Below are 24,554 nucleotides of genomic sequence, written 5' to 3'. Positions count from 1 at the left end.
TGTCAAATTTCCTGCTGCCTTGTCTTTAGTGTCTTAGTTTTCCTCCAGGGACAAACATGGATGCTAGTTTTATGTGTATGTTTTCTTTCCAAGAGATTATCTGCATATATGAATATATATATTACTTTTTTTAAAAAAAAAAAAAACCCAACACAAATAGCTGCCTACTGTTGTGCATCTGCTTTTTTGGTCTAGCAGTGCATAAATCCTGGAGATGGGGCCCCGTGGAATTGGTTACAGTCGCCTGGGCCTCCTAGGAGGGGGGACCCTGGTTTGTTGAGCCAGATTGCTGTTGACAGAACTTGAATGGGACCAACAGGAGGTGGGCTGTGCATGAGGCTGAGGTGAGGGTCCTGGGAGCTGTGGATTCTTCTGTCTGTGGCTCTGAGCTGCAGGACACCACTCCAGAGGGTGGATCACCAGCTCCTGGCATTTCTGTCTTGTCTGTGACAACTCTGGCTGCACTGCTGTCCATAGAGGTAGGGCCCATCTGCACTCCACTTGCAGGATGTGAGGGCAGGCAATGGTTTTCAACCTCAAATCCCCAGACGGGGAAGAGCTTTTAAGTAAAATTAAAATCTGGAGCCAAGTCACCCAGGACAGTGGGCCGGCTGTGGCAGGCGGAGTTCCTGATACAGCCTTGGAAGAGCAACCTGTCTGTTAGGTGTCCATGTGGGCAAGATAGACAAGGGACCCTTGGGGTTTGGCTCCCTGCCATCCGGCTATGGTCTGGAGGGAGGCAGAGCAGAAGTCTGTGCCTCACCCCTCCTCTGACACCCTGTCCGTCCCTGGGTGTCTGAGGAGCTCCTGGTGCTTTCTAGATCCCCATAGGTCGGACCTCTTGACACATCTCACCTTTGGGGATCTGTGTCTAGGGGGAACCCAGATTTGTCCTGGAAGGACCTGAACAGGCCTGTGAATTGGATTTAACCTGTGCAATTAAAAAAATTTTTTTTCCAAATAAGAGTATTATTTCCCAAGAGCTGCCATTCACAGAGGTTACCAGGGGCTGGCAGGAAAGGTGCAATCTGGAAGTTGTGTTGAATGGGGACAGAGTTTAGCGTGGGAAGATGAAAACACTCTGGAGACAAATGGTGATGGCTGCACAGCACTGAGCGCACTGAATGCCACTGCACTGTGCACCTAAAAATGGGTAGCATGGTAAACGCTGTCTTTATTTAACCATGCACTCAAAAAAGCTACAATTCACTCTAGCCTTCAACTCACGAACAAAAGGACATAAAGAAGTAGAAAAGGTCTAATCTAAGAATAAAGAGAATGAGCAGAACATTTAAGCAGTTTGGCTTCTTGATGAGTTGGTGGGGCTTGGGTTAGGGCTGGACCCATGGCCAACCCCAGGCCTAAAACTCTGTTCTCTGGGGAGTCCTGGGCCATGCTATGTCCACTCTGGGTGTCCCCAGCCTGTTGCTGTATGCTTAGGACCCTGGTACAAAGAAGTGCCCAGTGATCCAGGTGTGGCCTTCCTTAAAATTTCCCTGTTTCCAGGGGCTTAGATAACTCTTGCAAAAAGAGCATTTGTCTAGTCCATCTCGAAGCAGGTGAGCAGAAAAAATGTTTTGGAGAACTAAAGGGCAGCTCATAACAGGTGCTCCAGGTCTGATTGCTGAGGAGGAGCTTCATGGGGAGATGGCCTGGCCTCTGCCTGGCCACCTGCCTCACAGAGGTGCTGGGTGCTGCCAGTGACAGTTGTCATCCCAGCCTGTTATTACTCTCAGGAGACAGCCGCTATGCCTCGGTACTGTTTCAGTGTGCATCTGGGTGCCTCTGACAGTGCCTCCTGCCACGTCTAGCCAAGGGCTCTGACTTTGGTCACTGGCTTCTGTCCGTAGGTGACATTGCAGGGATAGAAGCTTTAGTCTCAGGGAAGATCATGACCCTTCATGAGATCCAGGGACCCAGAGAGACTGCTGGCCTGGTGCTCAGGAAGCCACTGAGAGCCAAGTGGTCATTTATCAGCCTAAACTCAGATTCCAGGAGCCAGGTGAGGCAGAGCTGGCTCCTAAGCCCTGCCCATTTGTTCTCTAGGCCACAGGGAGTTACCTATAAACAGGCCTTAAGCCCGCAGGCTCAAAGGTAACAGAAACAAGGCCAGGCCTTCCCTGCAGGCGCCCCTTGGAAAGCCCATGTCAGAGTTGTGAAGCTGACCCCAAGGCAGCCACACACACACCTGTGACGAGCTCCCTGTGACTCATGGCTGTCAGGGAGGTGGCACGACTTGCCACATTCACAGGGCGATATGATCGCCCTGCTGACAAAGCCTCCTCATGTGGGCGGCCAGCGTATGCTTCTCATTAAGAAAATTGCTACTTTAGAACAGATTCCAAAAGGAACTTTTTTCCTTTACTAAAATTAAGAAAATAGTAATAAAACAGCCCACCTAACACCCCAGTCTTTAAAAGAAAAAATTTTCATGTCCAGAAAACAAAAAGCAAAAAACAAAAAACCAACTGTGCATCCAACATGATGCTAGAACTCAGTGGAGGCAACCTGGACAGAATAAAGAGAAATTCTGGATAAGGCTCAGGTCACCTTCCCGCACCTACCCGCTGCAGTTATGAGGCCTGAGCTGGTCCGAGCATGACACACACAGGCAAAAACTGCTCTAGGACAGGCGCACTGAGCCATTGCCTCGGGAACATCCAGCAGCCCCTGAGCTGACTGGAGGAGTCCCCGTGTCAGTCTTTTTGGGAGCACTTGAGTGCCGAGGAGGTTGTGATCAGCCGGGGAGTCAGAAGCATCATCAATGCAGAGCCCAGATCCATCAGGAGCTGGGAGTCTCAAGTGCTGCTCTCCACCTTCAGGTGACTAGGCCCTCCACGGACTTGGGCAAGCTGGACATGAGCAGGCAGTGGCCACTGGCGTTCCCAGTGGCCGAGAGTATGACAGGACAGGCCAGGTGGTGCCGTTTCCATTGCTGCCCTCAGTACTAAGGCGCAGCATTTGTGGAAGGACCATGTGTCTGACAATACCGCATCCAGTAGCCAGATGGTCCACACAACCCGTCAGTGGTACGGTATGTAAATATTTTCCATCATTATCATGGTGCTGCAGTGTTGATATTAATGAGGATGAAGAATTACATGGAGTAGTTTGTCCTCAAGAGCCAGTCACACCGCAGACAGGGCTGCAAAGCTGTCCCCACACCTTGGGGGCCAATGGCTTTGGAGGCAATCTTGGTCCCTCTGGCTGTGCCAGATGTGGAAGCCTAACTGGTAACCCTGTAGCCCAGTCCCCACAGAGCTGCTCACTGGCACAAAGTTTGTTTTTCACCCTGAACCAGTGTTTTCCTGTTGGCTAGCACGCTGTGAGTGAACTTATTTCTCTCCCTGCTTTGCCTATCAGGAAGAACACAGCTAAGACTTTTTACTCATTTGCTTGTAGACTGTTCTCAAGAAAAAGTCTTGGTGTAAACTTTCTCTCTCCTTGGCTTCTTTCTTTGTTCATCTCATCTTGGGGGAAATTGTAATGACCCAATGCCATAAGGATTTTGGAAACAGGAAGGGCTCCCACCCACTGTTTAGCATGTAATAGTCAGATGCAGAACTGGTCTGTGTCTGATACTCCTTGAGTATTAGACTAGTCGTTCCAGGAGGGTTAGTGAAGACTGGGCCTGGGCCTACTCGTCCTGTTTCTTTCACATCTCTGACGTGTAGTAGCAGGTTGGTGAGCAGGTTAGTAAGGGTAAGTAATGTTATACCAAACTCCCTCAGTCTCTGTGACATAGCTCAGTAAAGGCTTGTTTCACTCTTGGCATTGTTGGATTAGTGAATCAGGGACTCAGGTTCCTTTCACACTGTGGTTGTAGTGTTCCCTGGGACTCCTTTGTAGTCCTCTGCTGGGTCCATCAGTCAGTTGGGAGGTAAAAGGAGGGAGGAGCGGGGAAGAGAACAAGAGCGCATTGGCACACATGAAGGATCATACGGACATCTTAAGTGCTGAGCTTGGAAGTGATGTCTTCTAATTTCATAGCCTTATTTAGCTCCAGAAGGCTAAAAATGTGACATAGGAAAAGAAAAATTGAACCAAGCCAGATGTTGTGAAATGAATGAACAAACTCATGAGGACACAGGACACAGTGGAGAGTAGGGTTCCAAAGGGACATGTGTGAGGGTCCCAGGGACTGAGTCTGGCCTGTAAACCTAGATGCAAGTCACTGGGTTTTGGATCATCTGTCGAGGTTCCCTCATGTCAGAACCAGGGAACTGCACAGTGTGGAGCTGAGTGGAGAGGCCTTATAGAGACCATGTAGCTATTTCCTACTCTGTGGATGGGGAAACTGAGGCCCTGTAAGGGGAGCTGACTTACAGAGTCAGCCCCTGGAACTCTGGTCTGGACACCACACCATCGATCATTTCACTGCACCCACAGAAACCATCAAGGTCTCTGTCCACAGTGTGCAAATTCCTGATCCAGTGAGGTGAGTGCAGAAGCTATTCGGTGTTGCCCATTACAGAAGAAATGTCAGAGCATGACAAATGAGCAGAGATGATGGGACAATGCGAGCAGTTTGGGCGGAGGGTGCTCTCCTGAGCTAGAGGAATGGTCTGGTGGTTGCAATACATCCAAGTCAAACACATTAGAGCTGTCCATAGTCAGTGATGGTGATCTTCTTGCTGATCTTGCCATTCTTGGACCCAAAGTGCTCCATGGCTTCCACGATGTTCATGCCTTCTTTCACCTTCCCAAAAACCACGTGCTTGCCATCCAACCACTCAGTCTTGGCAGTACAGATGAAAAACTGGGAGCCATTTGTGTTTGGCCCAGCACTTGCCATGGACAAGATGCCAGGACCTGTGTGCTTCAGGATGAAGTTCTCATCATCGAATTTCTCCCCGTAGATGGACTTGCTGCCATTGCCATTGTGGCATGTGAAGTCACCACCCTGGCACGTAAATCCTGGAATAATTCTGTGAAGGCAGGAACCCTTATAACCAAATCCTTTCTCTCCAGTGCTCAGAGCATGAAAGTTTTCTGCTGTTTTTGGAACTTTGCCTACAAACAGCTCGAAGGAGACACGGCCCAAGGGCTCGCTGTCAGCAGCAATGTCAAAGAACATGCAGGGGTTGACCATGGTTGACAGCAAACAACTAGAGGGGGAACAGCAGCATCTGCAGAGCCAACCCCTCAGAGAGCCTCACCACTATTGGTTGTCTATTTCTACATAATAGAATACTCTCTCAAACTGCCGTTTTATTTATTTGCTTATGATGTAACCATTTGGACAAGGCTTGGTGGGGACATTGCCCATTCACTGGTGTCAGCTGGATGTCTTCACTTGGGCTGGAGGATCCATTTCCAAGATTGCCCCACTCCCATGGCTGGCAAGTTGGTGCTGGCACTTGGCTATACCAGCTGAAGCTTCCTTCACATGCCTGCTCCCCAGGGCTGGGCTGGGCTGGGCCCCAGCTAGTTGGCTTCTTACAAGGCTACTTCTTCCCCCAGAACACAAGTGCAGAAGAATTCAGGCTGCTGTGGCCACTTCCTCCTTTTTTCTTAATTTCTTTTATTGTGATAAAATATACATATAATTGACCACTTAACCATTTCTAAGTGTACAGCAAAGTGCCATTAAAGTACATCCACATTGTTGTGCAACCATCACCACCATCCGTCTACAGAACTCTTTGTACTTAAAATGAAACTCTGTGCCCATTAGACATTATCTCCCTTTGCTCCTCCCCCTGCCCCTGGTACTTACCATTTTATTTCCTATCTCTCTGAATTTGACTGCTCTAGCTGCTGCACTTAGTGCAGTCATGCAGTATCTGTCCCTCTGTGACTAGCTTATTTCACTCAGCACAGTATCCTCAAATTTCATCCATATTGTTGCATGTATCAGAGTTCCCTTCCTTTTTAAGGCTAATGTTCATTGTCTGGACAGGCCACATTTTGCTATCTATTTGTCCATCCATGACTGCTCTCACTTTTTGGCTATTGTAGGTAATGCTGCTGTGAACAGGGTGAAGAAATACCTGTCTGTATTGCTGCTTTCTGTTCTCAGCTAGGCCTTCCTCAGGTTTAGACACAAACTTGGCACAGTGTCATTTCTAGTCTATTCTGTTGGTTCAGACAGGTCAGAGGGCCAGGCTGAACTCAAAAGGAAGGATGCTCATTGAAGTCCACCAAGATGGCAGTTTACTTGAGCCACACTGGAAAAGCTTCTTGTTTACACAAACCAGAGGCCAGTGCCTCTGGAGCCCACTGGGATATGAAGGTCTCCGTAGCCCAGGATTTCTAAGACAGGGTCCTGTTGGATTCCCTACCTGTTCCCTCCTTGGAGAAGCTGTGGTTGCTTGCTCGATCTGTGCTTTGTGTTGCCAATGGCTGTATCTCTTATTACATAATCTGTTATTCTGTGCTGCACAAGCCCTGGTTACTTGTCAAAAGTTTCTAAAAGCCAGCTGTATCAGCTCCAGGCAACTGGGGGTGCTGCCTCTCCCTCATAGTATTAGTCACTCTGTACTCAGCTAAATTTAACTTTTTATCATCCAAATGATATTTTTGTGGGCTTGGGATTTTACATAATGCTACCAACTGCTGCAGGCTAAGAATGTCTCCTTTTTGGTGTGTGTGTGTGTGTGTGTGTGTGTGTGTGCGTTGGATTTTTTCCCCATGAACTCTTGCTCGCTCAGGGAAGCCTTGCTGGTTTCCTTTTCCCCAGCTCTGGGTTTCATATCTCTGGGCTCTGCTGGCATCGTTTTCCAGCTGGGAGAAGAAGAGCTCCTGATTTTGTCCCTGTGGCCCCACTAATGTTACTGCCAGCCCTCAGGAGCTCTCACTATGAAGGTCTGGAGGGCTCCCCGCTGCCTCCAGAAGACTGGGCTTGGGAAAGGGCAGCTCCATTCCAGGGCAGTGCGCTTGCTAAGCAAGAGAGAGAAGAGGCTCAAGAAGGCTCAGGCCACATGAAATGTATCCAGCCTGCCTGCCATAGGTATGCCAGGAGGGCATCCAGAGCTGTTGCAGTGCAAGAGAAGAGAGACCTGGCTCTCAGAAGGCCCAGAGCAGCATGCAGGGAGGTGAGCTTGCAGCTTAGCCATGCTCACCCACTGAGCCCCACTGCCCAGAAGTGGCCACACACCAGGCTTTCACTGGGGGTCTGCACATGGAGGTCACTACTCTGTTTTCCTGATGAGAAAATGGAGGATCAACTCAGTAGGGGGAAGAAGCAGTAGTAGCAATAGCAGCAGCAACCACTGAGCATTTTCTGTGTGTCAGGCATGGTGTAAAGCCACTGCATTTATTAGCTCATCCACTCATATGGCCATTCTGTGAAGTAGATCCTAGTGTCTCTCTCTGTCTCCCTCCCTTTTTCTCCTGTCCCTGCACCCCACTCCCATAAGGAAGTTGAGTCCCAGAAACTCAGCAGCTCATTTGAGACCTCTGAGCCCAGAAGTGACTGAGCCAGATTTTGGACCTGTCTACCTGCTGGCTGTCCTCTAAGACTAAGCAGCTTCTCGAGGGGCACACTCATAAAAGATGAGGCTATGCCCTGTGCTCTTCCTCTGGCATTACCAGGCTGGCTCTTGCCTGCTCCCAATGCTTGGTTCCTCCCAGGCAGGCTGTCATTACAATGAGGCAGAGTGTTTGCAGAGAGGCTGCCTCTGGGAGCAATGGACAGAAGAAGAAAGAGGTGCAGGGCACAGGGACAAGAGAAGCTCACTTTCCCCCATGCCCATTTTGTCTTTTGAGTTCAAGATAGTTTTCAAATTGCAGATGTATTCCTTGATTTAAATTAAGTGACATTATTTTATTGAAAAATTAAGGGCTCACAGATATATACGCAAAAGACTTGAAAACATATGTGCACACAAAAATTTATATACAAACATCAACAGGAGCTTCATTAATAATAGCCAAAAGGTGGAAACAATCCAGATGTCTAACAATGGGTGAATGGAGAAATAGAATGTGATCTTTCCATACAGTAGAATATTACTCAGCTATAAAAAGGAGTGGGAATAGAGACAATGACCATAATGAAAGACATAGTTTGTGACTCTAGAGCAGATACAGATAAAGTAAGTAGAGGAGCTTAGGAAAATGATGGAAACCATGAATATTCAATGAAGGAAAGAAATGGGATCCATGAAACAAATTCAAAGAAAATCCAGGAGATTAAAAATTCCATTGAAAGTATTCAGCAGAATAAGCCAGTGTGAGGACAGAATACTAGAAATAGAAGACAATATTGTGGTTAGCAATTTTGAAAAAAAACTATTTCTAAAAAAATAGCAAGGGAACATGAGAAATCAATCCAACAGCTGCTAGATGATGCAAGGAAGAACAATATAAAGTTGATTGGAATCAATGAAAAAGCAGGAGATACCACAAATGACATAAAAAAACCTGTTCACAAAAGTAATGGCAGAAAATTTCCCAAGCATGGAAAATGAATTTGACATTCAGATAAGTGAAGCATCTAGAACTCCAGTTAGCCATGATTAAAATAAAAACTGCATAAAGGCATAATAACCAAGATTCCAGGAATTCAACACAGGAACAGAATATTAAAAGCTGTTAGAGAAAAGAAGTCACCTATAAAGCAAAGCCCATAAGAATCACAGCAGACTTCTCAACACAAACCCCTAAGTCAAGGAGAGCTTGGAGTGAAGTATTTCAACTCCTAAAGAAAACAACCTCCAGCCCAGATTGATGTGCCCTACAAAACTATCTTTCAAAAATGATGGAGAAATAAGATACTTCCACAACACAGAACACCTGAGGAAATTCATGACCACCAAGCCAGCACTCTAAAATGTTCTGAAGGACATTTTAGAAAGAGATAACAAGGGCTACAACTCCATGAACCCCAAGAGAATGAATATACCAGGCAAGGCAAGTAATTAAACAAAGGGAGGAATAAAAGGGAACCAATGACAAGAAAATAACATGGCAAGGCTAAGTCAATATATATCAGTTATAACCATCAACATAAATGGTCTCAATTTACCAGTGAAAAGAAGGAGACTTAGAATGGATCAAGAAGCAAGATCCCGTGACTTCCGGTTGGCATAGTTGAAGGGCTGTGTCTGAGCTGCTGGGAGCCAAGGGCCATCCAGATGCAGCAGGACGGAGCACATGTGGACACTGAGGGCCGGGATAGCACAGACTGTGGTGTTGAAGCAGATTAATAAGGAACTTAGTGATTTGGCCTGTGACCCTCCAGCACAATGTTCTGCAGGCCCAGTTAGGGATGACATGTTCCATTGGCAAGCCACAATTATGGGACCTAATGACAGCCCATATCGAGGTGGTGTGTTCTTTTTGACAATTCGTTTTCCTACAGACTACCTCTTCAAACCACCTAAGATTGCATTTACAACAAGAATTTATCATCCAAATATAAACAGCAATGGCAGCATTTGTCTCAGTATTTTCTAAGATCACAGTGGTCTCCTGCTTTAATTATTTCTGAAATTCTCTTATCCATTTGTTCACTGCTATGTGATCCAAACCCAGAGGACCCCCTAGTGCCAGAAATTGCATGGATCTATAAAGCAGACAGAGGCAAGTATAACAGACTATCTCAAGAATGGACTCAGAAGTATGCCATTTGATGTGACCTTAAAATCAGAATAACCTGCATTATAGCTGGAATAAACTTTAAATTACGTTCCTTTTTTTATTTTCTCATCTGGCTTCTCCCCTATCAGATCTCATCTTTTTAAATTTTCTTTTTTGTTTAATTCCCTCCATTCATTCACATGCTCATTTGAGACTTAAGTTCTTCCAGGTTTGGACAGTAACTGCTTCTAGAAACTGTAAAGTAGTTACAAGAGAACAGTTGTCCAAGATTCAGAATTTTTAAAAAAATGGAGCATGTGTATTATGTGGCCAATGTCTCCACTCTAATTTGGTTATGAGACTTAAGCCACTCCTTGCAGCTCTAACTGCTGAAGAAGCCAGCTGAGAGCAGGAGATGAATGCTCAGTTATCATGGCAAGGAAGCAGCATTATTCTAGCAGCATCCATTCTTGTTAAGCTTTTCACTGTTAAAGACTAGAGATTGCATGATATATTTTATGCTCATAACTCATGTGGCTGTAGAATTAGTATTGAATTTATAGCATCGGCAGAACAGAAAATGTGATGTATTTTATGCAAGTCAGTAAAGGAATGACCTGTTCTTGTTTTTTTTTTTTTTTTTGGTACCAGGGATCGAACTAGGGTCCTTGCACTTGGGAGGCAGGCGGTGGAACCACTGAGCCAAATCACCGGCCCTGACCTATTCTTGTTCTACAGAGAATGGAAATTGGAACTCAAACACCCTTTGTATTCCAAAATAGGGCCTCAAAACATTTTGTAATTTTCATTTAAATTGTTAGGAAGCTTAGAGCTATTAGTTAATGTATCTTCCAATACACTATTTAATATAGCACTGAGTAAATGATGCAAGTTATCAATGGATGAGTGAGCAACTAAGAGCTCTGCTAGTAATCGATTTTTCTTCAAAAAAGTTGCATAACCCCCCCCAAAGAAGCAAGATCCAACATATGCTGTGTACAAGAAACACATTTAATTAAAAAATTCATAGGCTGAAAGTAAAAGGATAGAAAACAATACCCCATGGGAAAGGAACCCAGAAAAAAGTAAGACTAGCTATTCTATTTGCAGACAAAGTGGATTTCAAGCCAAGACTGATTAAGAGAGACAAAGAAGGTCACTACATCCTTGTAAAGGGAACAATCCAAGAGGAAGACATAACAATCATAAATATATATGCACCAAATACCAGATTACCAACTGGATAAAACAAATATATTAATGGACATGAAAACTCAAATAAGCACTAATACAATTATAATGGGGAACCTCAATACCCTACTTTCACAAATAGACAGATCAACTAGACAAAAAAAATCAACAAAGAAATATCAAACTGAACCAAACTTCTGATCAAATGGACTTAGTAGATATCTACAATGTTCCATCTCACATCAGTAATACACATTCTTCTCAGCTGCACATGGGATGTTCTCCAAAACAGACCACATACTAGCTCATAGAACATTCTTAAGTAAATGCAAAGGAATTGAACTTTTCCTATGCATAGTATCAGACAATATAAATTGAAATGAAATTGGAAAACAATGGCAAAAAAAACCTCAAGAACTTCATAAACACGTGGAAATTAAATAATACCTTCCTGAGCAGCTGTACTTACTTTGAGAACTTATATTCTAGTAATATAGAAAACAAAAGAAATGGACAGGTTCCTAGATACATATAAATTATGAAAGCCTAATCAAGAAGACATAAAAATTCTAAGTAAACCAATATCAGTCATTGAAATCGAAGATGTAATTAAAAACCTACTAACAATCCTCCATGCCCTGGAGGATTCACTGCTGAATTCTACGAGAAATTTAGAAAAGACCTGTTGCTTCTCAAACTTCTCAAACTCTTTAATGAAACTGAAAGTGAAGCAGTACTCTCAAGTTCATTCCTGGAAGCAAGCATTATGATGCCAAAACCAGAGAAGGATACAAACAAACAAACAAACAAGAACCACAGGCCAATCTTCCTAATGAACAGATGCAAAAACCCTCAATAAGATACTGGCAAACAGAATGCAGCAAATCATCAAGAAGATTATACACCATGACCAAGTAGGATTCATCCCAGGAATGCAGGGATGTTTCAACATATGCAAATCAATAAATGTAACACACCATATTAACATAGCCAAGGACAAAACCATATGAGCATCTTAATAGATGCAGAAAAAGCCTTTGACAAAGTCCAACATCCACTTATAATAAAAACCTTAAAGGAAATTGGAATAGATGGTCTTTGTCTTAATCTGATAAAAGCCATCTATGACAAACCAACAGCCTACATCATACTAAATGGACAAAAAGTGAACGCTTTCTCTCTAAAATCGGAACAAGACAAGGATGTCCACCGTCACCACTCTTATTTAATATACTTCTGGAAACATTAGCTAGGGCAGTTAGACAAGAGAAATAAATAAAAGGAATAAAGATGGGAAAGGAAGATGTTAATTTGCAGATGACATGTTAGTCTACATAGAAGACACCCAAAACTCCACTAAAATACTGATAGATTGAATAATCAAATTCAGTAGTGTAGCTAGATACAAAGTCAATGCTCAAAAATCAGTAGCATTCCAGTACACCAATTACAAAGTCACTGAGAGAGAAATTGGGGAAATAATACCTTTCACAATAGCATCCCCCCCCCAAAAAAAACTACTAATCAATCTAAAAAGGTCTAAAAGACCTTTACATGAAAACTATGTACTCTGAAAAAAATAGATCAAAGAGGATATCAAAAAATGGAAAAGTATCCTTTTGCTTGGGTAGGAAGAACCAATATAGTGAAAATGGCCATACTTCAAAATTGTTATATAGATTTAATACAATCCTAGTCAAAATCCCAATAGTAGGGCTGGGGATTTAGCTCAGTGATGCCGCCACCTGCCTCGCAAGTGCAAGGACCCAAGTTCAATCCCTGGTACCTAAAATAAATAAATAATAAAAATACCAATAGCACACCTCACAGAATTAGAGAAAACAGTCCTAAAATTTATTTGGAACCAGAGGAGACTTAGCATAGCAAAAGCATTTCTGGGCAACAAAGTCAAATCAGGAGACATCACAATCTCTGACTTGAAATTATATTAAAATCTGTGATAAAAACAGCATGGTACTGGCAAAAAAATAGACCTGAGGGGCAACAGAACAGATTGGAAGATGCAGAAACAACTCCATACATACTCAGCCACCTTATCTTTTTTTTTTTTTTTTTTTTTTTTTCTCTATATGATTGAACTCGGGTCCTTGCGCTTGCAAGGCAGGCCACCGAACCGCTGAGCTAAATCCCCGGCCCAGCCACCTTATCTTTGACAAAGGAGCCAAACACCTTCACTGGAAGAAAGACAGCCTCTTTAATAAATGGTGCTGGAAAAACTGGCTTTCCACATGTCAAAGATTAAAACTAGACCCAAATCTTTCACTGTGCACTAAAATCAAAATGGATCAAAGATCTAAATATTCAAACAGAAACACTAAATCTGCTGGAAGATAGAATAGGTAGAACTCTTGAAGACATTGATGTAAGCAAAGACTTTATGAATAAAACCCCTACCGCACAGGAAATGTCACCAAGAATCAACAAGTGGGATCTCATCTTAATCAAAAACTTCTGCACAGCAAAAGAAACCACCCACAGAGTGCAAAGACAACTCCCAGAATGGGAAAAAATTTTTTGCTAGCTGTTCCTCAAAGGACTAATATCTAGAATATAAAAAGAACTAAAAAAATCAGACCCCTAAATTTAAAGACCCAATGTAAAAATGGGGATCTGAAATGAATAGATACTTCTCAGATGAAGAAGTAGAAATAGCAAATAAATCTATGAAAAAATGTTCAACATCACTGGTCATTTGAGAGATGCAATTAAAACAATGCTGAGATTACATCTTACTCCAGAAAAAATGACTATTAGAAGAAACCAACCAGTAACAACTGCTGGAGGGGCTATGGGAAAAAGGAACCCTTCTCCACTCTTGGTGGCAGTGTAGACTGGTGCAACTACTGTGGAAATTAGTATGGAGATTCCTCAAACACCTAAAACTAGAGGTTTCATTTGACCCTCTTCCCAGCTGTTCCTCTTCTTGGTATCTTCCCAAAAGCATTAAAGACATCATACCACAGTGATATATGCACACCAATGTTTATAGTGGCACAGTTTGTAATAACTAAATATTAGAAACAACCCAAATGCACATCAACCCATCAATGGATAAAGGTGGTTTTTTACACAGTGGAGTACTGCTCTGCCATAATGAAGGATAGATGTTATGGCTTGTGTTTAGACATCCTCTCAAAGCCTCATGGAGTCTTAGGTCTTTTTCAGAGATTCAGTGGCTGAATCTAGAGTGTATGATTGATTCATGGTATGATACTAGGCCTGAGGGCACTAGGATTAAGGGTTTGAGTGTTACCCACCCTAAATAGTCTGAATAAGCTAAAAGGGGTAGGGAGACACTGTTAAGGTCCCTTGTTGCTTTTGCTGTCTTCCACGGCCATGAACTGTTGCCACTCTGCAATGTGGCACCCTGCCTCGGAGCCAGCTGATTATGGACTGAAACCGCTACAAACTGTGAGCTAAATAAACCTTTCTCCTTTTAACTTTGGGTGCTTCGTTTCAGTGATAGGAAAAGTAACTAAGACAATAAGCTTGAAACATTTCTAGCTAAATGGATGCACCTTGAGACCACACTCTTAAGTGAAATAAATTGGGCACACATGCTTAAATACTGCATTGTTTCTTTGGTGTGAGGAACCAAAAGTGTAAATAAGGACCAAACTGTATAATAGATATTGGGAAAGGGGAAGAAAATGTTCAAATGAGAAGAGGAACAAGGGAAGGGAAAGGGAGAGAGGAAGGGATAAGAAAAAATAGAGAATAGAAGGAAAAAATGGAAACAAAGCTTTTATAAATAAGGAAGGGAAGAGGGGTTGAAGAGAGGGGAGGGGAATGGGAAAAAAAGAAGAAGCAAGATATATCATGTACAGGTACAAATTCCCTATGATGAATGTTATTGTTATGTATATCTAAAATGTACCAGGGCTGGGGATTTAGCTCAGTGGTTCGGTGGCCTGCCTTGCACGCGCAAGGACCCGAGTTCTATCCCTGGTACCCCCCCAAAAAAAAACCAATAAAAGGAAGGAGTGGGGTACTGCTACAGGCTACAGCATAGATGAACTCTGAAAACATGTTAAGTGAAAGACACGAAAGGCCACGTAGTATATAACTTCTTTGATAGGAGATGCCAAGAATAGACAGATCCATAGAGACAGAAAGCAAATTACTGGTTGCCAGGGGCTGGGAGTACGGAATGGGAGGTAACTGCTCGTAGCTGCATAGTTTCATTTAGGCAGTATGAAAAAGTTCCAGATTTAGGTAGTGATAACAGTCGCACAACCTTACAAGTAGGCTAATCACTGCTGAACTGTACACTTTAAAAGGGTAAACTTTATATCATGTAAGTTCTATCTCAATTTTTAAAAATCAGAGGCTGGGCATGATGGTGCACGCCTGTAATCCCAGCACTTGGGAGGTTGAGATGGAAGGACTGAGAGTTTGAGGCCAGCCTGAGCTACGGTTCAAGGCCAGAGTGGGCTACATAGCAAGACCCTATGTCAACAAACAGAAACAAAACAAAACAATTCAGAAATCCTGACTCCCCGTGGAATCCAAGGCCCTGGCCTGCTGTCAGAATCCTAGGTTTCATGCTTCGGAACCACCTGCCGTGTATATCAGCCTCCCCGCCCAGCCTCCAGCCACCTGCCTCCGTCTCCGTGTCACTGGAGGACGGGGCAGCAGTGTTGCTTCAGTTGCGCCACCCACTTGTTTGGAACTTACGCTTCCAGCCAGGGCCAGCTCAAGACATGCGGGCGTCTGGGTAAGCTTGCAGGTTGGCATCCCGTCAAACTGGTATTCTTTAAGTGTGTGTTTGACATTTATTTAGTGGGGATGAGGAGAGACTGATATTCCATTAATAGAAATTGTATAGAGAAACAGATTCACTTACTAATTCACTTGCACCGACTCAAACAGCATCTGGGATCTGAAAATTTTTCAGGAAAGCAATTCTGACTTCTGCTTTCTTGTGTCTAAGGCTGTTCTTGTTTTGTTTTTCTTTTTTTCCTCTCCCATGCAACTCTTCTTCATTCAAAAGGCACACAGATCAGCCAGGCGTGGTGGCACACGCCTGTAATCCCAGCTTTTGGGAGATTGAGGCAGGAGAATTGCTGTGAGTTCGAGATCAGCCTGGGCTGCATAATAAGTTCCAGGTCAGTCTCAACTATACAGTGAAACCCTGTCTCAAAAAGCCAAAAAAAAAAAAAAAAGGCACACAGAAGATTTACATTTAAAATATAATGCAGGGTAATGTTTTCTTTTTGCTCCTGAGAAAAGCAAGATCAGATTATTCTGTTTTAGACTCCTGCCCGTGGGACCATGGCTGCACATGTGTAGAACATGCATGCAGCAGATCTCAGCAAGGATCGTGTTTCAATGTTATTTCTCATTTCCCCTTCAAGGAGTGGACTGGTTTGCTTTCTTCCATTTACATGCGGGGCCACCTGAGTTACTGGCAGTGTGTTTGCAGTTCATTCCAGGGACATTTGGGGTCCCTTGCTCCTGAGGTCTATTCCTGAAGTGGCTGCCTGATGTGCTTACTCCTCACCTGGACTTGAGATATCGCCCCTCTTTGCCTCCTCAGAGCGCCTTTGTCCTCCTCGGCCCTGAGGATCTGATTGTGCTGGGCAAGTCACGTTGACCTCCTCACCGACAGAGAGGCGTCATGTGGAGTGGAGGGGACTTGCCTGCCAAATCCAGATGGCTGAGGAGTGGGCTGTTACCATGGCAAACCCTCAGCCTCAGCGACCTTAGAGTTGTTAGGAGGTGTGGCAGTGAAAACTAAGAAACAAGATGGAGAGGGCTGCACAGGGGCTTGGCAGGTCGTGGCATTCGGTGGTATGTAGGGGAGAAAGGCTTGAGGGCCCTGGGCTGGCAGTAGGAAACCAGGGACATTGGTCTCTTCGGGAGCCCACCGGCCGCGCGTGTACATGCAGCTGCCCAGAGGCGGGAGGCCAATGTCCCTGAGGGCTGCCTCCAAAAGTTGTGTGTTCCTCTTGCACAGCTTCCCTGGGAATGTAGGAGGCAGCGGTGGCGGGGGCGGCCTGTGAAGAGCCACCGTTCCTGCAGCCACACCTCCCACTGCTGTGCATTGCTGGTTCTCTGCACCTCCGCGATTCCATTCTCTCCCTCCTCTCGCTCTTGCTCTCTGTGCTGCTCACTGACAGTTGGTCACTTTGTCACCTGAATCTTCCATGAAATTAGCCTTGGATGTTGATTTTGCCTCTGTCCAGACTGCTCAGCTCATGCCAGCACAGATTGGCATCTTGGAGCCTGGTACCTGGGTCTCAGTGGCCCTGGAGTTGGGTATAGTCCCAGGAACAGCCCCAGTGCCCACAACCTTCAAGGAGCTGCTGGGCTGCAGCCTGGCTGCTGATGTAGGTGTGGGGATGAGGGCTCATCAGTGTGTCAGGTGAGCAAGAACATGTGCTGAGCTGCAACATGGCCCCAGTATCTCAGGACCAAGGGACCCGGGGCTGGGAGGCTTCACTGTACCTATAAATATTGTGTTACCAGTGAGGCTGTTGGGACCAGGACTCCCTGAATATCCATTTCTCCATCTTCTTCATTGTGTTTTGTGTGCTCGACTCTGGCCTCAGGGCCTTTGGCAGTGGTGGGCATGTGGGCCCACAGTGGCCAGCTGGAGAGCCTGTTGGGACTGCTGGCAGTCATCTACATCTTCCACCCAGGACTCTCCATCCTGCTTTGTCCAGTGTTCCAGCCCTATGTGGCCCTGAAGTCCAAAATCCTCCTATCCCAACAGGGTTCTGGGAAGGCAACCATAGGAAGGCAACTGTGTATGCTGGTGGTCAGTTCCACCTCCTGCAGTTTTCCTAAGCCTAGAAGGGGATCAAGTCAATGCCAGCAGGTATCGTCATTCAGCAGTTCTGAGTTAGGCACCTGCTCCCTGAATGCATCTGGGACTGGGTCCCTCCGTAAACAGGAGACCCCTAGTTTAGACCTCCCCCATTGGACTCTCTTGTCCTATTGGGATGGGTAGTCTCTGTTGTTCAAGGTGAGGCCTGACTTTGCCAGCTTCCTCATCAACAGGCATGGAATGAGGGGGTTTGAGGGTCTTATCAACTTTCCTGTTGGCTTCTCCCTGCAGGATGCTTGCCCGTGTGTCCTAGTCCCCGACAACCTTCTGTGGGCCTTCTGATCCACCCCTCTTCATGTGGCAGGGACACTGATGGAGCTGCTCAGAGGTAAGGCCTGACCACAGATGCAATGACCTTTGCCTTTCAGAGCTGAGGCCCTGAAGAATGCCCTGGTCTTTTTTTTTTTTTTTTTCAAAATGAAAAAAATTGTGTTTTATTAACTACCACACTGTTAAAATATACTTTAAACATACAATAAGGTAGCCTTTAAATTTGAGGTGGTCTTTTTTTGGTACCAAGGACCTTGTGCTTGTGAGGCAGGTGATGGAACCACTGAGCTAAATCCCCAGCCCCTTTAAGAAGGTCTTAAAGATAACAAATGAATAGATTTCCAGTTTTTTGAAATAGGTGAACTGCTGCAGTTGTAAGTATATATTTAAGAATATTGTATAGCTCTTTCATGTGCCCTGGTATGTGAAGTTTGAGGATATAGGGGCTTTTTTTTTTCTGTTTATTATAAAAGTCTGATTAGCTGATTAATGTTGGGTGGATTGTGTTTATTGATTTTGCTCCTTGCAGTATTGACTTATCATCACTTGATCAGGAAGATTGATGTTCTGCCTCTGACAGCTTCAGGTGCCAGCTCGATACAACCCCTTGGGCTGGTCCTTGAGGCCTTGGTGGCTGCTGTTTTTCCTCTTATAGAGTACCCAGGGTGGCACTTTGCTGTTTGAACTCAAGAATTAGCCTGCACCCCTACCCCAGGACATGAGACAGGGCAGGCAAGAGTTTTGCCTCCAAGATGACAGCTCCTTCCAGGCTGGGGAGCTTGGCTTCCAGCTACCCTCTGGCCTTGTGAAGAGGATGGGCTGCTGCCTCGTCCATGGGCCATGGTCAGTAGCCCAGAAAAATGCCTGTGTATTTTCACAGGTACCATCCTTCTGGGCGTGCTTCGTCCCACAGTGAGAAACTGAGGCCAGTGCGTTGGCCATAGTGTCAGGACTAGAGATCAAATGGCCCAGTGCTTTGAGCCCTGCCACCGTCCGCCTCCACCGAGAACAGAATTCTGCACCTCCTGGCTTCTTGTCCATTTCATTTCATGTGTCCAGGTCTTGCCCTGCCCTTTTCCTCATACCAAGGCCTTTGGTGGGTAGAACAGGAGGCAAAATGATTTTCCTTTTCCTTTCTGGAACTCTCATGCTCCCTGGTCTAGGTGCTCTTTGGCTCATGTGAGTTTGTGGGGTGTGGAGGCTGGATATTCCATCTAAGGAAGGTGAGGAAGCTGGAAGAGAAGGGCAATTTTGTGTTCCTAGCCTCTGTGCTGCAAGGGCTCTGGCCTTCAATGTACCAACCCTGCCAAGTTGCACAGTCGCCCTGCACCATGGTGATTAGGGTCCTATTTTCCACAAGACAGCAAAGCCAAGCCTCAGAGAGAGAGATGTCAGGCTGCCAGTTACACAGCTGGTCAGCAGTTGGATCGGGATTGGACCCCAAGGCTTGAAGCCCAAGGCCTGTTCTCCACATTTCCACCCTGGTTTGCTCTATGGCCCCTCCCTCCACGGGGCCAGGCTCATGGGTCCTGTTGGGCTGCATGGGGCTCGGTGAGCATGCCTCCTTGCTTTTGTGTTTCTAGGCTGCTACCGTGGGCTGTTTTCTTCTCTAATTGCTCATTCTCCTCACTTGCTGTGAAGAGGCCTCCAAGTGTTAAGGAGAGAGTGCTATGTTGTTTTTTGTTTTGCTTTAATTCACTTCCCAAGGTGTCTCTGCTGCCAGGAGTGGTGTGGGGAAGGTAGTAACCCTCAGCCCAACTTGAGGCTTCTCCTGTAGTTACTCGGGTTCTTTGGAGTCAGAACCTCATGGTTGTGCCCGGGCTGGCAGAGACCTCACCCCAAGGTGAGCGGTGAGCATCTCTGACCTGCACTGCCAGCCTGAGTGCTGACATTGCCTCTTAGTGCCCAGTGAGCCTTGGCTTCCTGTTTCCTTTCTTACCGGAAGAAGGTCCTTTTCCTGCTCAGCAGCTGCATTCCAGAGATCAGTGGGTTTGCAGAGACAATAGCCCACTTCCTGTGAAGGTCTTTGCCGAGACCCAAAATGTCCTCAGGGAATTCTCTCTATTTATGGATATTTAGTCTGCACAGGGACTGTTCCAGGGACCAGGGCTGCAGCTGTGAGCAGTGGAGTTGGTGCCCTGTTATGCCTGAGCTTTGCTTGTGCAGTTCCTGCTCTGTAATCTCTTTTCTGGCCCCTGCTTCAGGCTCCCATCCATTTTCCAAGCCCACTTCAGACACCAGCTTTTCTCAAAAGCTCCTTGAAAGCCCCTGGCCCACATCAGCCTGCTTTTCTTCCTATGGGCTGGAACAGCACTCTGCTGTACCTTTTATTTTTATTTTTTTGGTACCAGGAATTGAACTTGGGACCTTGTGCTTGCGAAGCAGGCAGTGCAACCACTGAGCTAAATCCCTGGCCCAACTGCTGTACGTTTGATAGAATTTATGGCACCCCTGTCCTCTCCTCCACAGGGGCTGAGGCAGGAAAACCCAAGGGGCTGAGTTTATTTTTAGAGCCACTCCTGCTCCAGAGGAGTGCAGAGCCTTCCTTCCTGAAGGTGGGGTGGAGTGGAGGGCAGCTGGGGCTGTGTTTCTCAAAACAGCCTGGCCGCTTTCTGCATCTGCTGGACCCAAGGACAGATCATCCATCAGAGAGACGGTCTCAGCTGAGGAGCACACAGGCCCTCAGCACCTGCTCAAGGTGGAAGACAGCTGCCATGTCAGTGTCCTTGGGGCAGGGCACAGCAGGGAGGGTCTCAGGCCGTGCTTCCTTCCACAGCACTTCTTGCCATTGTCTCCAATGTGATGAGCCTCTGGCAAGGAATCCTGAGGAGGAGGAGCTCAGACCACAATAGCAGCGAGGGACTTGGTAGGGTTTGTACTGCCTCATGCCAGCCTCCGGGCCTTCCCCAGCCCTGGGGAGAACCGAGACCCAGGTGCTGCTTCACTTTTACTAGCCGAGCCTCCCATCCCTCTTCCTGGGCAGTCTCTGCCCCAACGGGAGCCTTGGGGTTAGGCTGTCAAGGATCATGTTAGAACTGTGCTGTGGGCTGGAGCAGGGGACCAAGGACAGGAGAGGGCTCCCTGGCATCATGCCATAGAGCACAGATGCTGCCCTGAGGTCCCTGAGCTCTGTGAGCAAGTCCTGAGCTCTTTGCTGTCCCCCTGTGCTAGTGAAAGGTGGGGGCGGGGTCTGATGCCCAGGCCAGCTCTATCATCTAACAAGTGCTGCCCTCCGGTTCAGGTTCCCAGCCTGCTGCAGTGATTCTCAGGTTAGAACCCTGAGGTTAGGGCCTGTGCCTAAATTGAGCCCTGCACTGTGGTGAACTTTAGGATTCACCTCTCTCTTTGTAACTCCCATTTCCCTCAGAGAAGGGTTTTGCTGGCTTTCCCTTGGAGCAGCAGGGTCTCAGTGGGAACAGTGGCCCTTATTGGGCACTCACTGAGCTGCCAGATGTTATCACCTTCCGTGTGCCTGTGCTCGGCTACATGTGGAAGTCAGAGGAAACAGGGCTGTGCTTTGAGGGGCTCAAGGAAGGAGAATCACCCCTCCACTGTCCCTGGAGATCATCCCATCCTCCCCTTCCCCGTGACCCCTTCCCAGCGTCTTCTCTCAAAATAGAGGGGAGGAGGCCTTGGGGCACGTGTCAAAGTTCCCCTGACCCTTTACTGTGGGTAGCTTATGGAAGCAGGGTGTGTCGGTGAGAATGAGGGGGGTAGGGTGCACAGTGGTGTCTCAGCCGGGGGACCTTCTCTTGCATCCCCGCTTGGCCCAGGGTCAGCCCACCAATGTCCTCCTCAAGGATGCTTCTGAGGAACTGTGTGTATTTCTTTGAACCATTAAGGGTTCTCCCAAGTTGTGGCCTCAGCTTGAAAAGACAGTGGTCAAAGGGAAGACAGCAGATAAGGATGCCTGCATGGAGCCTTGGTGTAGTGTTGGACACTCAGGAGGTGCTCAACAAAGAACTGTTCCTTTGTGCAGTGTAATGGTTGATGCCGGGGAGCTCCCAGGAGATCACCTGTGCTCCAAGGTCTCCCCACAAATGTGGTTCTTCCCGTCCTGGGTGGGGATGGGAAATGCTGGTCCATGGGCTTGGGGAGATCTTCAGGGGAACTAGGCTCTGGGTTCTGCAGAGGCCTGGGACAGGTCTGGGCTCGCAGCAAGGAGGGAGCATTATCAGAGGTAAATGGGTTAGCACTAGGGACAACAGATCCAGGAAGAGCAGGGCAGAGGGTATCAGGACACCCCATTGTGGGGCAAGCAAATGGAGAAGGGGGGCTCCTCATCAGAGGACAAATCATCAGAACGGTGATATGCGGGTTCCCCAAATCCCATGGGTTCAAAATCTCTGCTCCTGAAATCCAAGCTTGGTGCCCAGCCCCTTCTTCAGCCTCTGCCCCTGCCCTTTGACCCGGCACTTAAGCACTCTGAGACTTTTTGATAGCCCCCAAACACACCCAGCATGCTCAAAGATAAAGGGCTTGGTTTGTGCTATTTCTCCTGTCTTTCCTTTCTCTCCTGGTAAGCATCTCTGCATCCTTCAAGGTCCAGCTGATACGCTCAGTCTTCTATCTTCTAAGAAATCTTCCCTATCAGGCAGTCAGGTGCTGCCCTCTCACTGCTCTAGCTGCACTTGGGCCCTCCCTCTGGACTCACACTGACAGAGCCAATCTGTATCTGACCCCATGTCAGAGGGCATGTTCTCCTTCACTGGACACCACTGCCTGGCATGGTAAACATCTGCCAGATGAGCCTGTGAGCTAATTCCATCCTTCACGCTCACCCAGAGCTGTCATTTTTGAAACAAAATGGTGAAGATGGAGCCCCATTGCAGGTCTCCCTTGCACAGTGAGGGTGAAAGGCAGAGTGGGTACTCTTCTAGATCTGCCTTCCCATATTCCTTGGAGGATACCTAGTGTTCCCAGGTTGGGAGGCCACTGCTCCCTAGACTTTGCCTGCCTGAGGGGAGGAGGGGGACAGGGCACCCCAGGCTTGTGGCTGGCAAGGCCCAGAGGCCCTGTACCACACTACAGCACTGGGACTTCTGGACAGACTTTTTGATAGATGGGCCTATGTTGTGTGGTGTCCTGGCCAGGATGTCAGCTAATTCAAGAGGACGCTCACGCAGAGGGAGCCCAAGCACAGCAGGCCAGTGCACACTTCTGTGGTCTGTGCTTTGCCCAAGAGTGCCAGCACTGTGACTTCTGAATGACCCAACTACTCCTGATGCACATGGATGCCTGGTGCCCTATGCTTGCCATGTTCCTGGTTTGGACGTCTGCCTTTCCAGAACTATTCCAGGTCCACCCCAACCTCTCAGATTCTTGCCACTCGAGGCAGCACCCCGATGGGAGAGATTCACAGGTATGTGAGGCTTCATCAGCCTGAGGCCTGTCCCTGGGAGCAATGAAGAGCAAGAAGCAGTACTGGAGGCAGCACCCGACAGGCAGCCTCTGCATCTGCTGAAAACATCACTCATGGGTGCGCCTGGTACCCACAGCCGGTGACAGTCAAGGCAGCTGATGCCTTGCCCAGCCCTGACTCAAGCTCATTCAGTCCCCTGAAGATGTGCAGTAAGCCCTGACATGATCCCCATTTCACAGATGGGAGCCCAAGGAGAAGGGATTTTACCTGGTCCTGGCCTTTCAGTTTTGCAGATGAGGAAGGATATTGAGCCTCTTGCTCACCTTGCCATTGGCAACTGAGCTAAGGTTTGAACAAGGTTTGTCCTGAGTCTACGGGTGGAGTCGTTCAGCCACTCCTTCCATCTGCAAGGCCCTCAGTGTGGCCGTCAGCTGAACGTTGCAAGTGGACACTGAGTAGTGGAGGTTTTGGGGGTTTCCAATATCCCAGCCCCCCGCCCCTAGCTTCTTCCCTGGCAGCAGGGTTTCCACTCCATCTTTCTTCCTACCAGGGTGGGAGATAGGAAATAGGCCCGTGCCAAGTCTGGGTATGAGTAGCAGGGCAGCAGGGTGGCTCCCTGCAAGCCCAGTGTCACAGATGACCTGCTTTCCACGAGTCTCTGCCTGCTGCCCCGATTCTCCTTCCTGGAGCTGAATGGTCTGCTCTGATTAGCGCTCTGACGTCAGGAAACCATGTCACCTTTGGTCTCCCCTCAGCCTGGCAGCTGTGATGGATCATTTTGGACATGTCCCCTGCCTCACTACAGAGGGCTGAGGCCAGCGGGGAAAGACGGATTATGTTGTTCCCATGTGACTGCAGCTGCCTCCCTGGCCCTGTCCAGCTGTTCCCCATTCCCCACTGCCAAGCGGCAGATGTTGGGGCTGGGTCAGCCTGGGAGCTGGGGACCTGCCTTTCAGCTTCACGTGAACGTCTTCAAGGCTATTTCTGGCCCTGCCATTATCGCAACAGCTTCGAGCAATAAATATAGACATGGATTGAAAAGCCCCAGTGGCAGGCAGGCAGGCAGGCAGCACCGAGGAGCGTGCAGACGGGGGCTTGGCTATAAATAAGCCTGCTGGAACACCTCCCCGCCATGCCACCGCTGCAGGCTGGCGTGCGCGTGTGCTCTGGGAGGCTGTGCCCCACCGACTCTCTGCCAGCTCACACTTGGGCCTTGGGGTCAAGGGGAGAGGCGAGGGAGGGAAGGAGGAGGCAGTTAGTCCTCAGCGGGCATTGGGCAGAAGCAAGGTGGCCTGCTGGAAGTCTTTCTTCTTAGCACTTCGTAATCATTGAGGGAAGGGAAATGGCACGGTG

The 24,554-nt window shown here is 47.2% G+C and overlaps 2 protein-coding genes and 1 pseudogene across 2 annotated transcripts in view; 2 read left to right on the top strand and 1 right to left on the bottom strand.

Moving 5' to 3' along the window:
• Positions 1-4,582: 4,582 nt before the first annotated feature.
• On the bottom strand, positions 4,583-5,092 carry LOC104848405 (peptidyl-prolyl cis-trans isomerase A-like). Its single transcript, XM_033762466.1, has one exon. The coding sequence runs from the start codon at positions 5,090-5,092 to the stop codon at positions 4,598-4,600; it is 495 nt and encodes a 164-aa protein (XP_033618357.1). The 3' UTR covers positions 4,583-4,597.
• A 4,022-nt stretch (positions 5,093-9,114) lies between these two features.
• LOC104848404 lies at positions 9,115-9,578 on the top strand (annotated as a pseudogene).
• An 8,222-nt stretch (positions 9,579-17,800) lies between these two features.
• Positions 17,801-24,554, top strand: part of Pitpnm2 (phosphatidylinositol transfer protein membrane associated 2) — a 92,924-nt gene continuing 86,170 nt past the window's right edge. The window contains exon 1 of the mRNA XM_033762683.1: positions 17,801-17,897. The gene's annotated coding sequence lies outside the window, so the exon portion shown is untranslated. The remainder of the gene's footprint in view (positions 17,898-24,554) is intronic.

This window comes from Fukomys damarensis, unplaced genomic scaffold, assembly GCF_012274545.1.
Source record: "Fukomys damarensis isolate Sample0158 unplaced genomic scaffold, DMR_v1.0_HiC HiC_scaffold_12, whole genome shotgun sequence".
Lineage (NCBI taxonomy): Eukaryota > Metazoa > Chordata > Mammalia > Rodentia > Bathyergidae > Fukomys > Fukomys damarensis.
The sequence above is the reverse complement of the archived record's forward strand: the minus strand, read 5'-3'. Positions and strand labels throughout refer to the sequence as shown.

What these genes read in the sequence shown, in the direction of transcription:
- LOC104848405 (XM_033762466.1), bottom strand. Translation starts at nt 5,092, where the DNA reads ATGGTCAACCCCTGCATGTTCTTTGACATTGCTGCTGACAGCGAGCCC.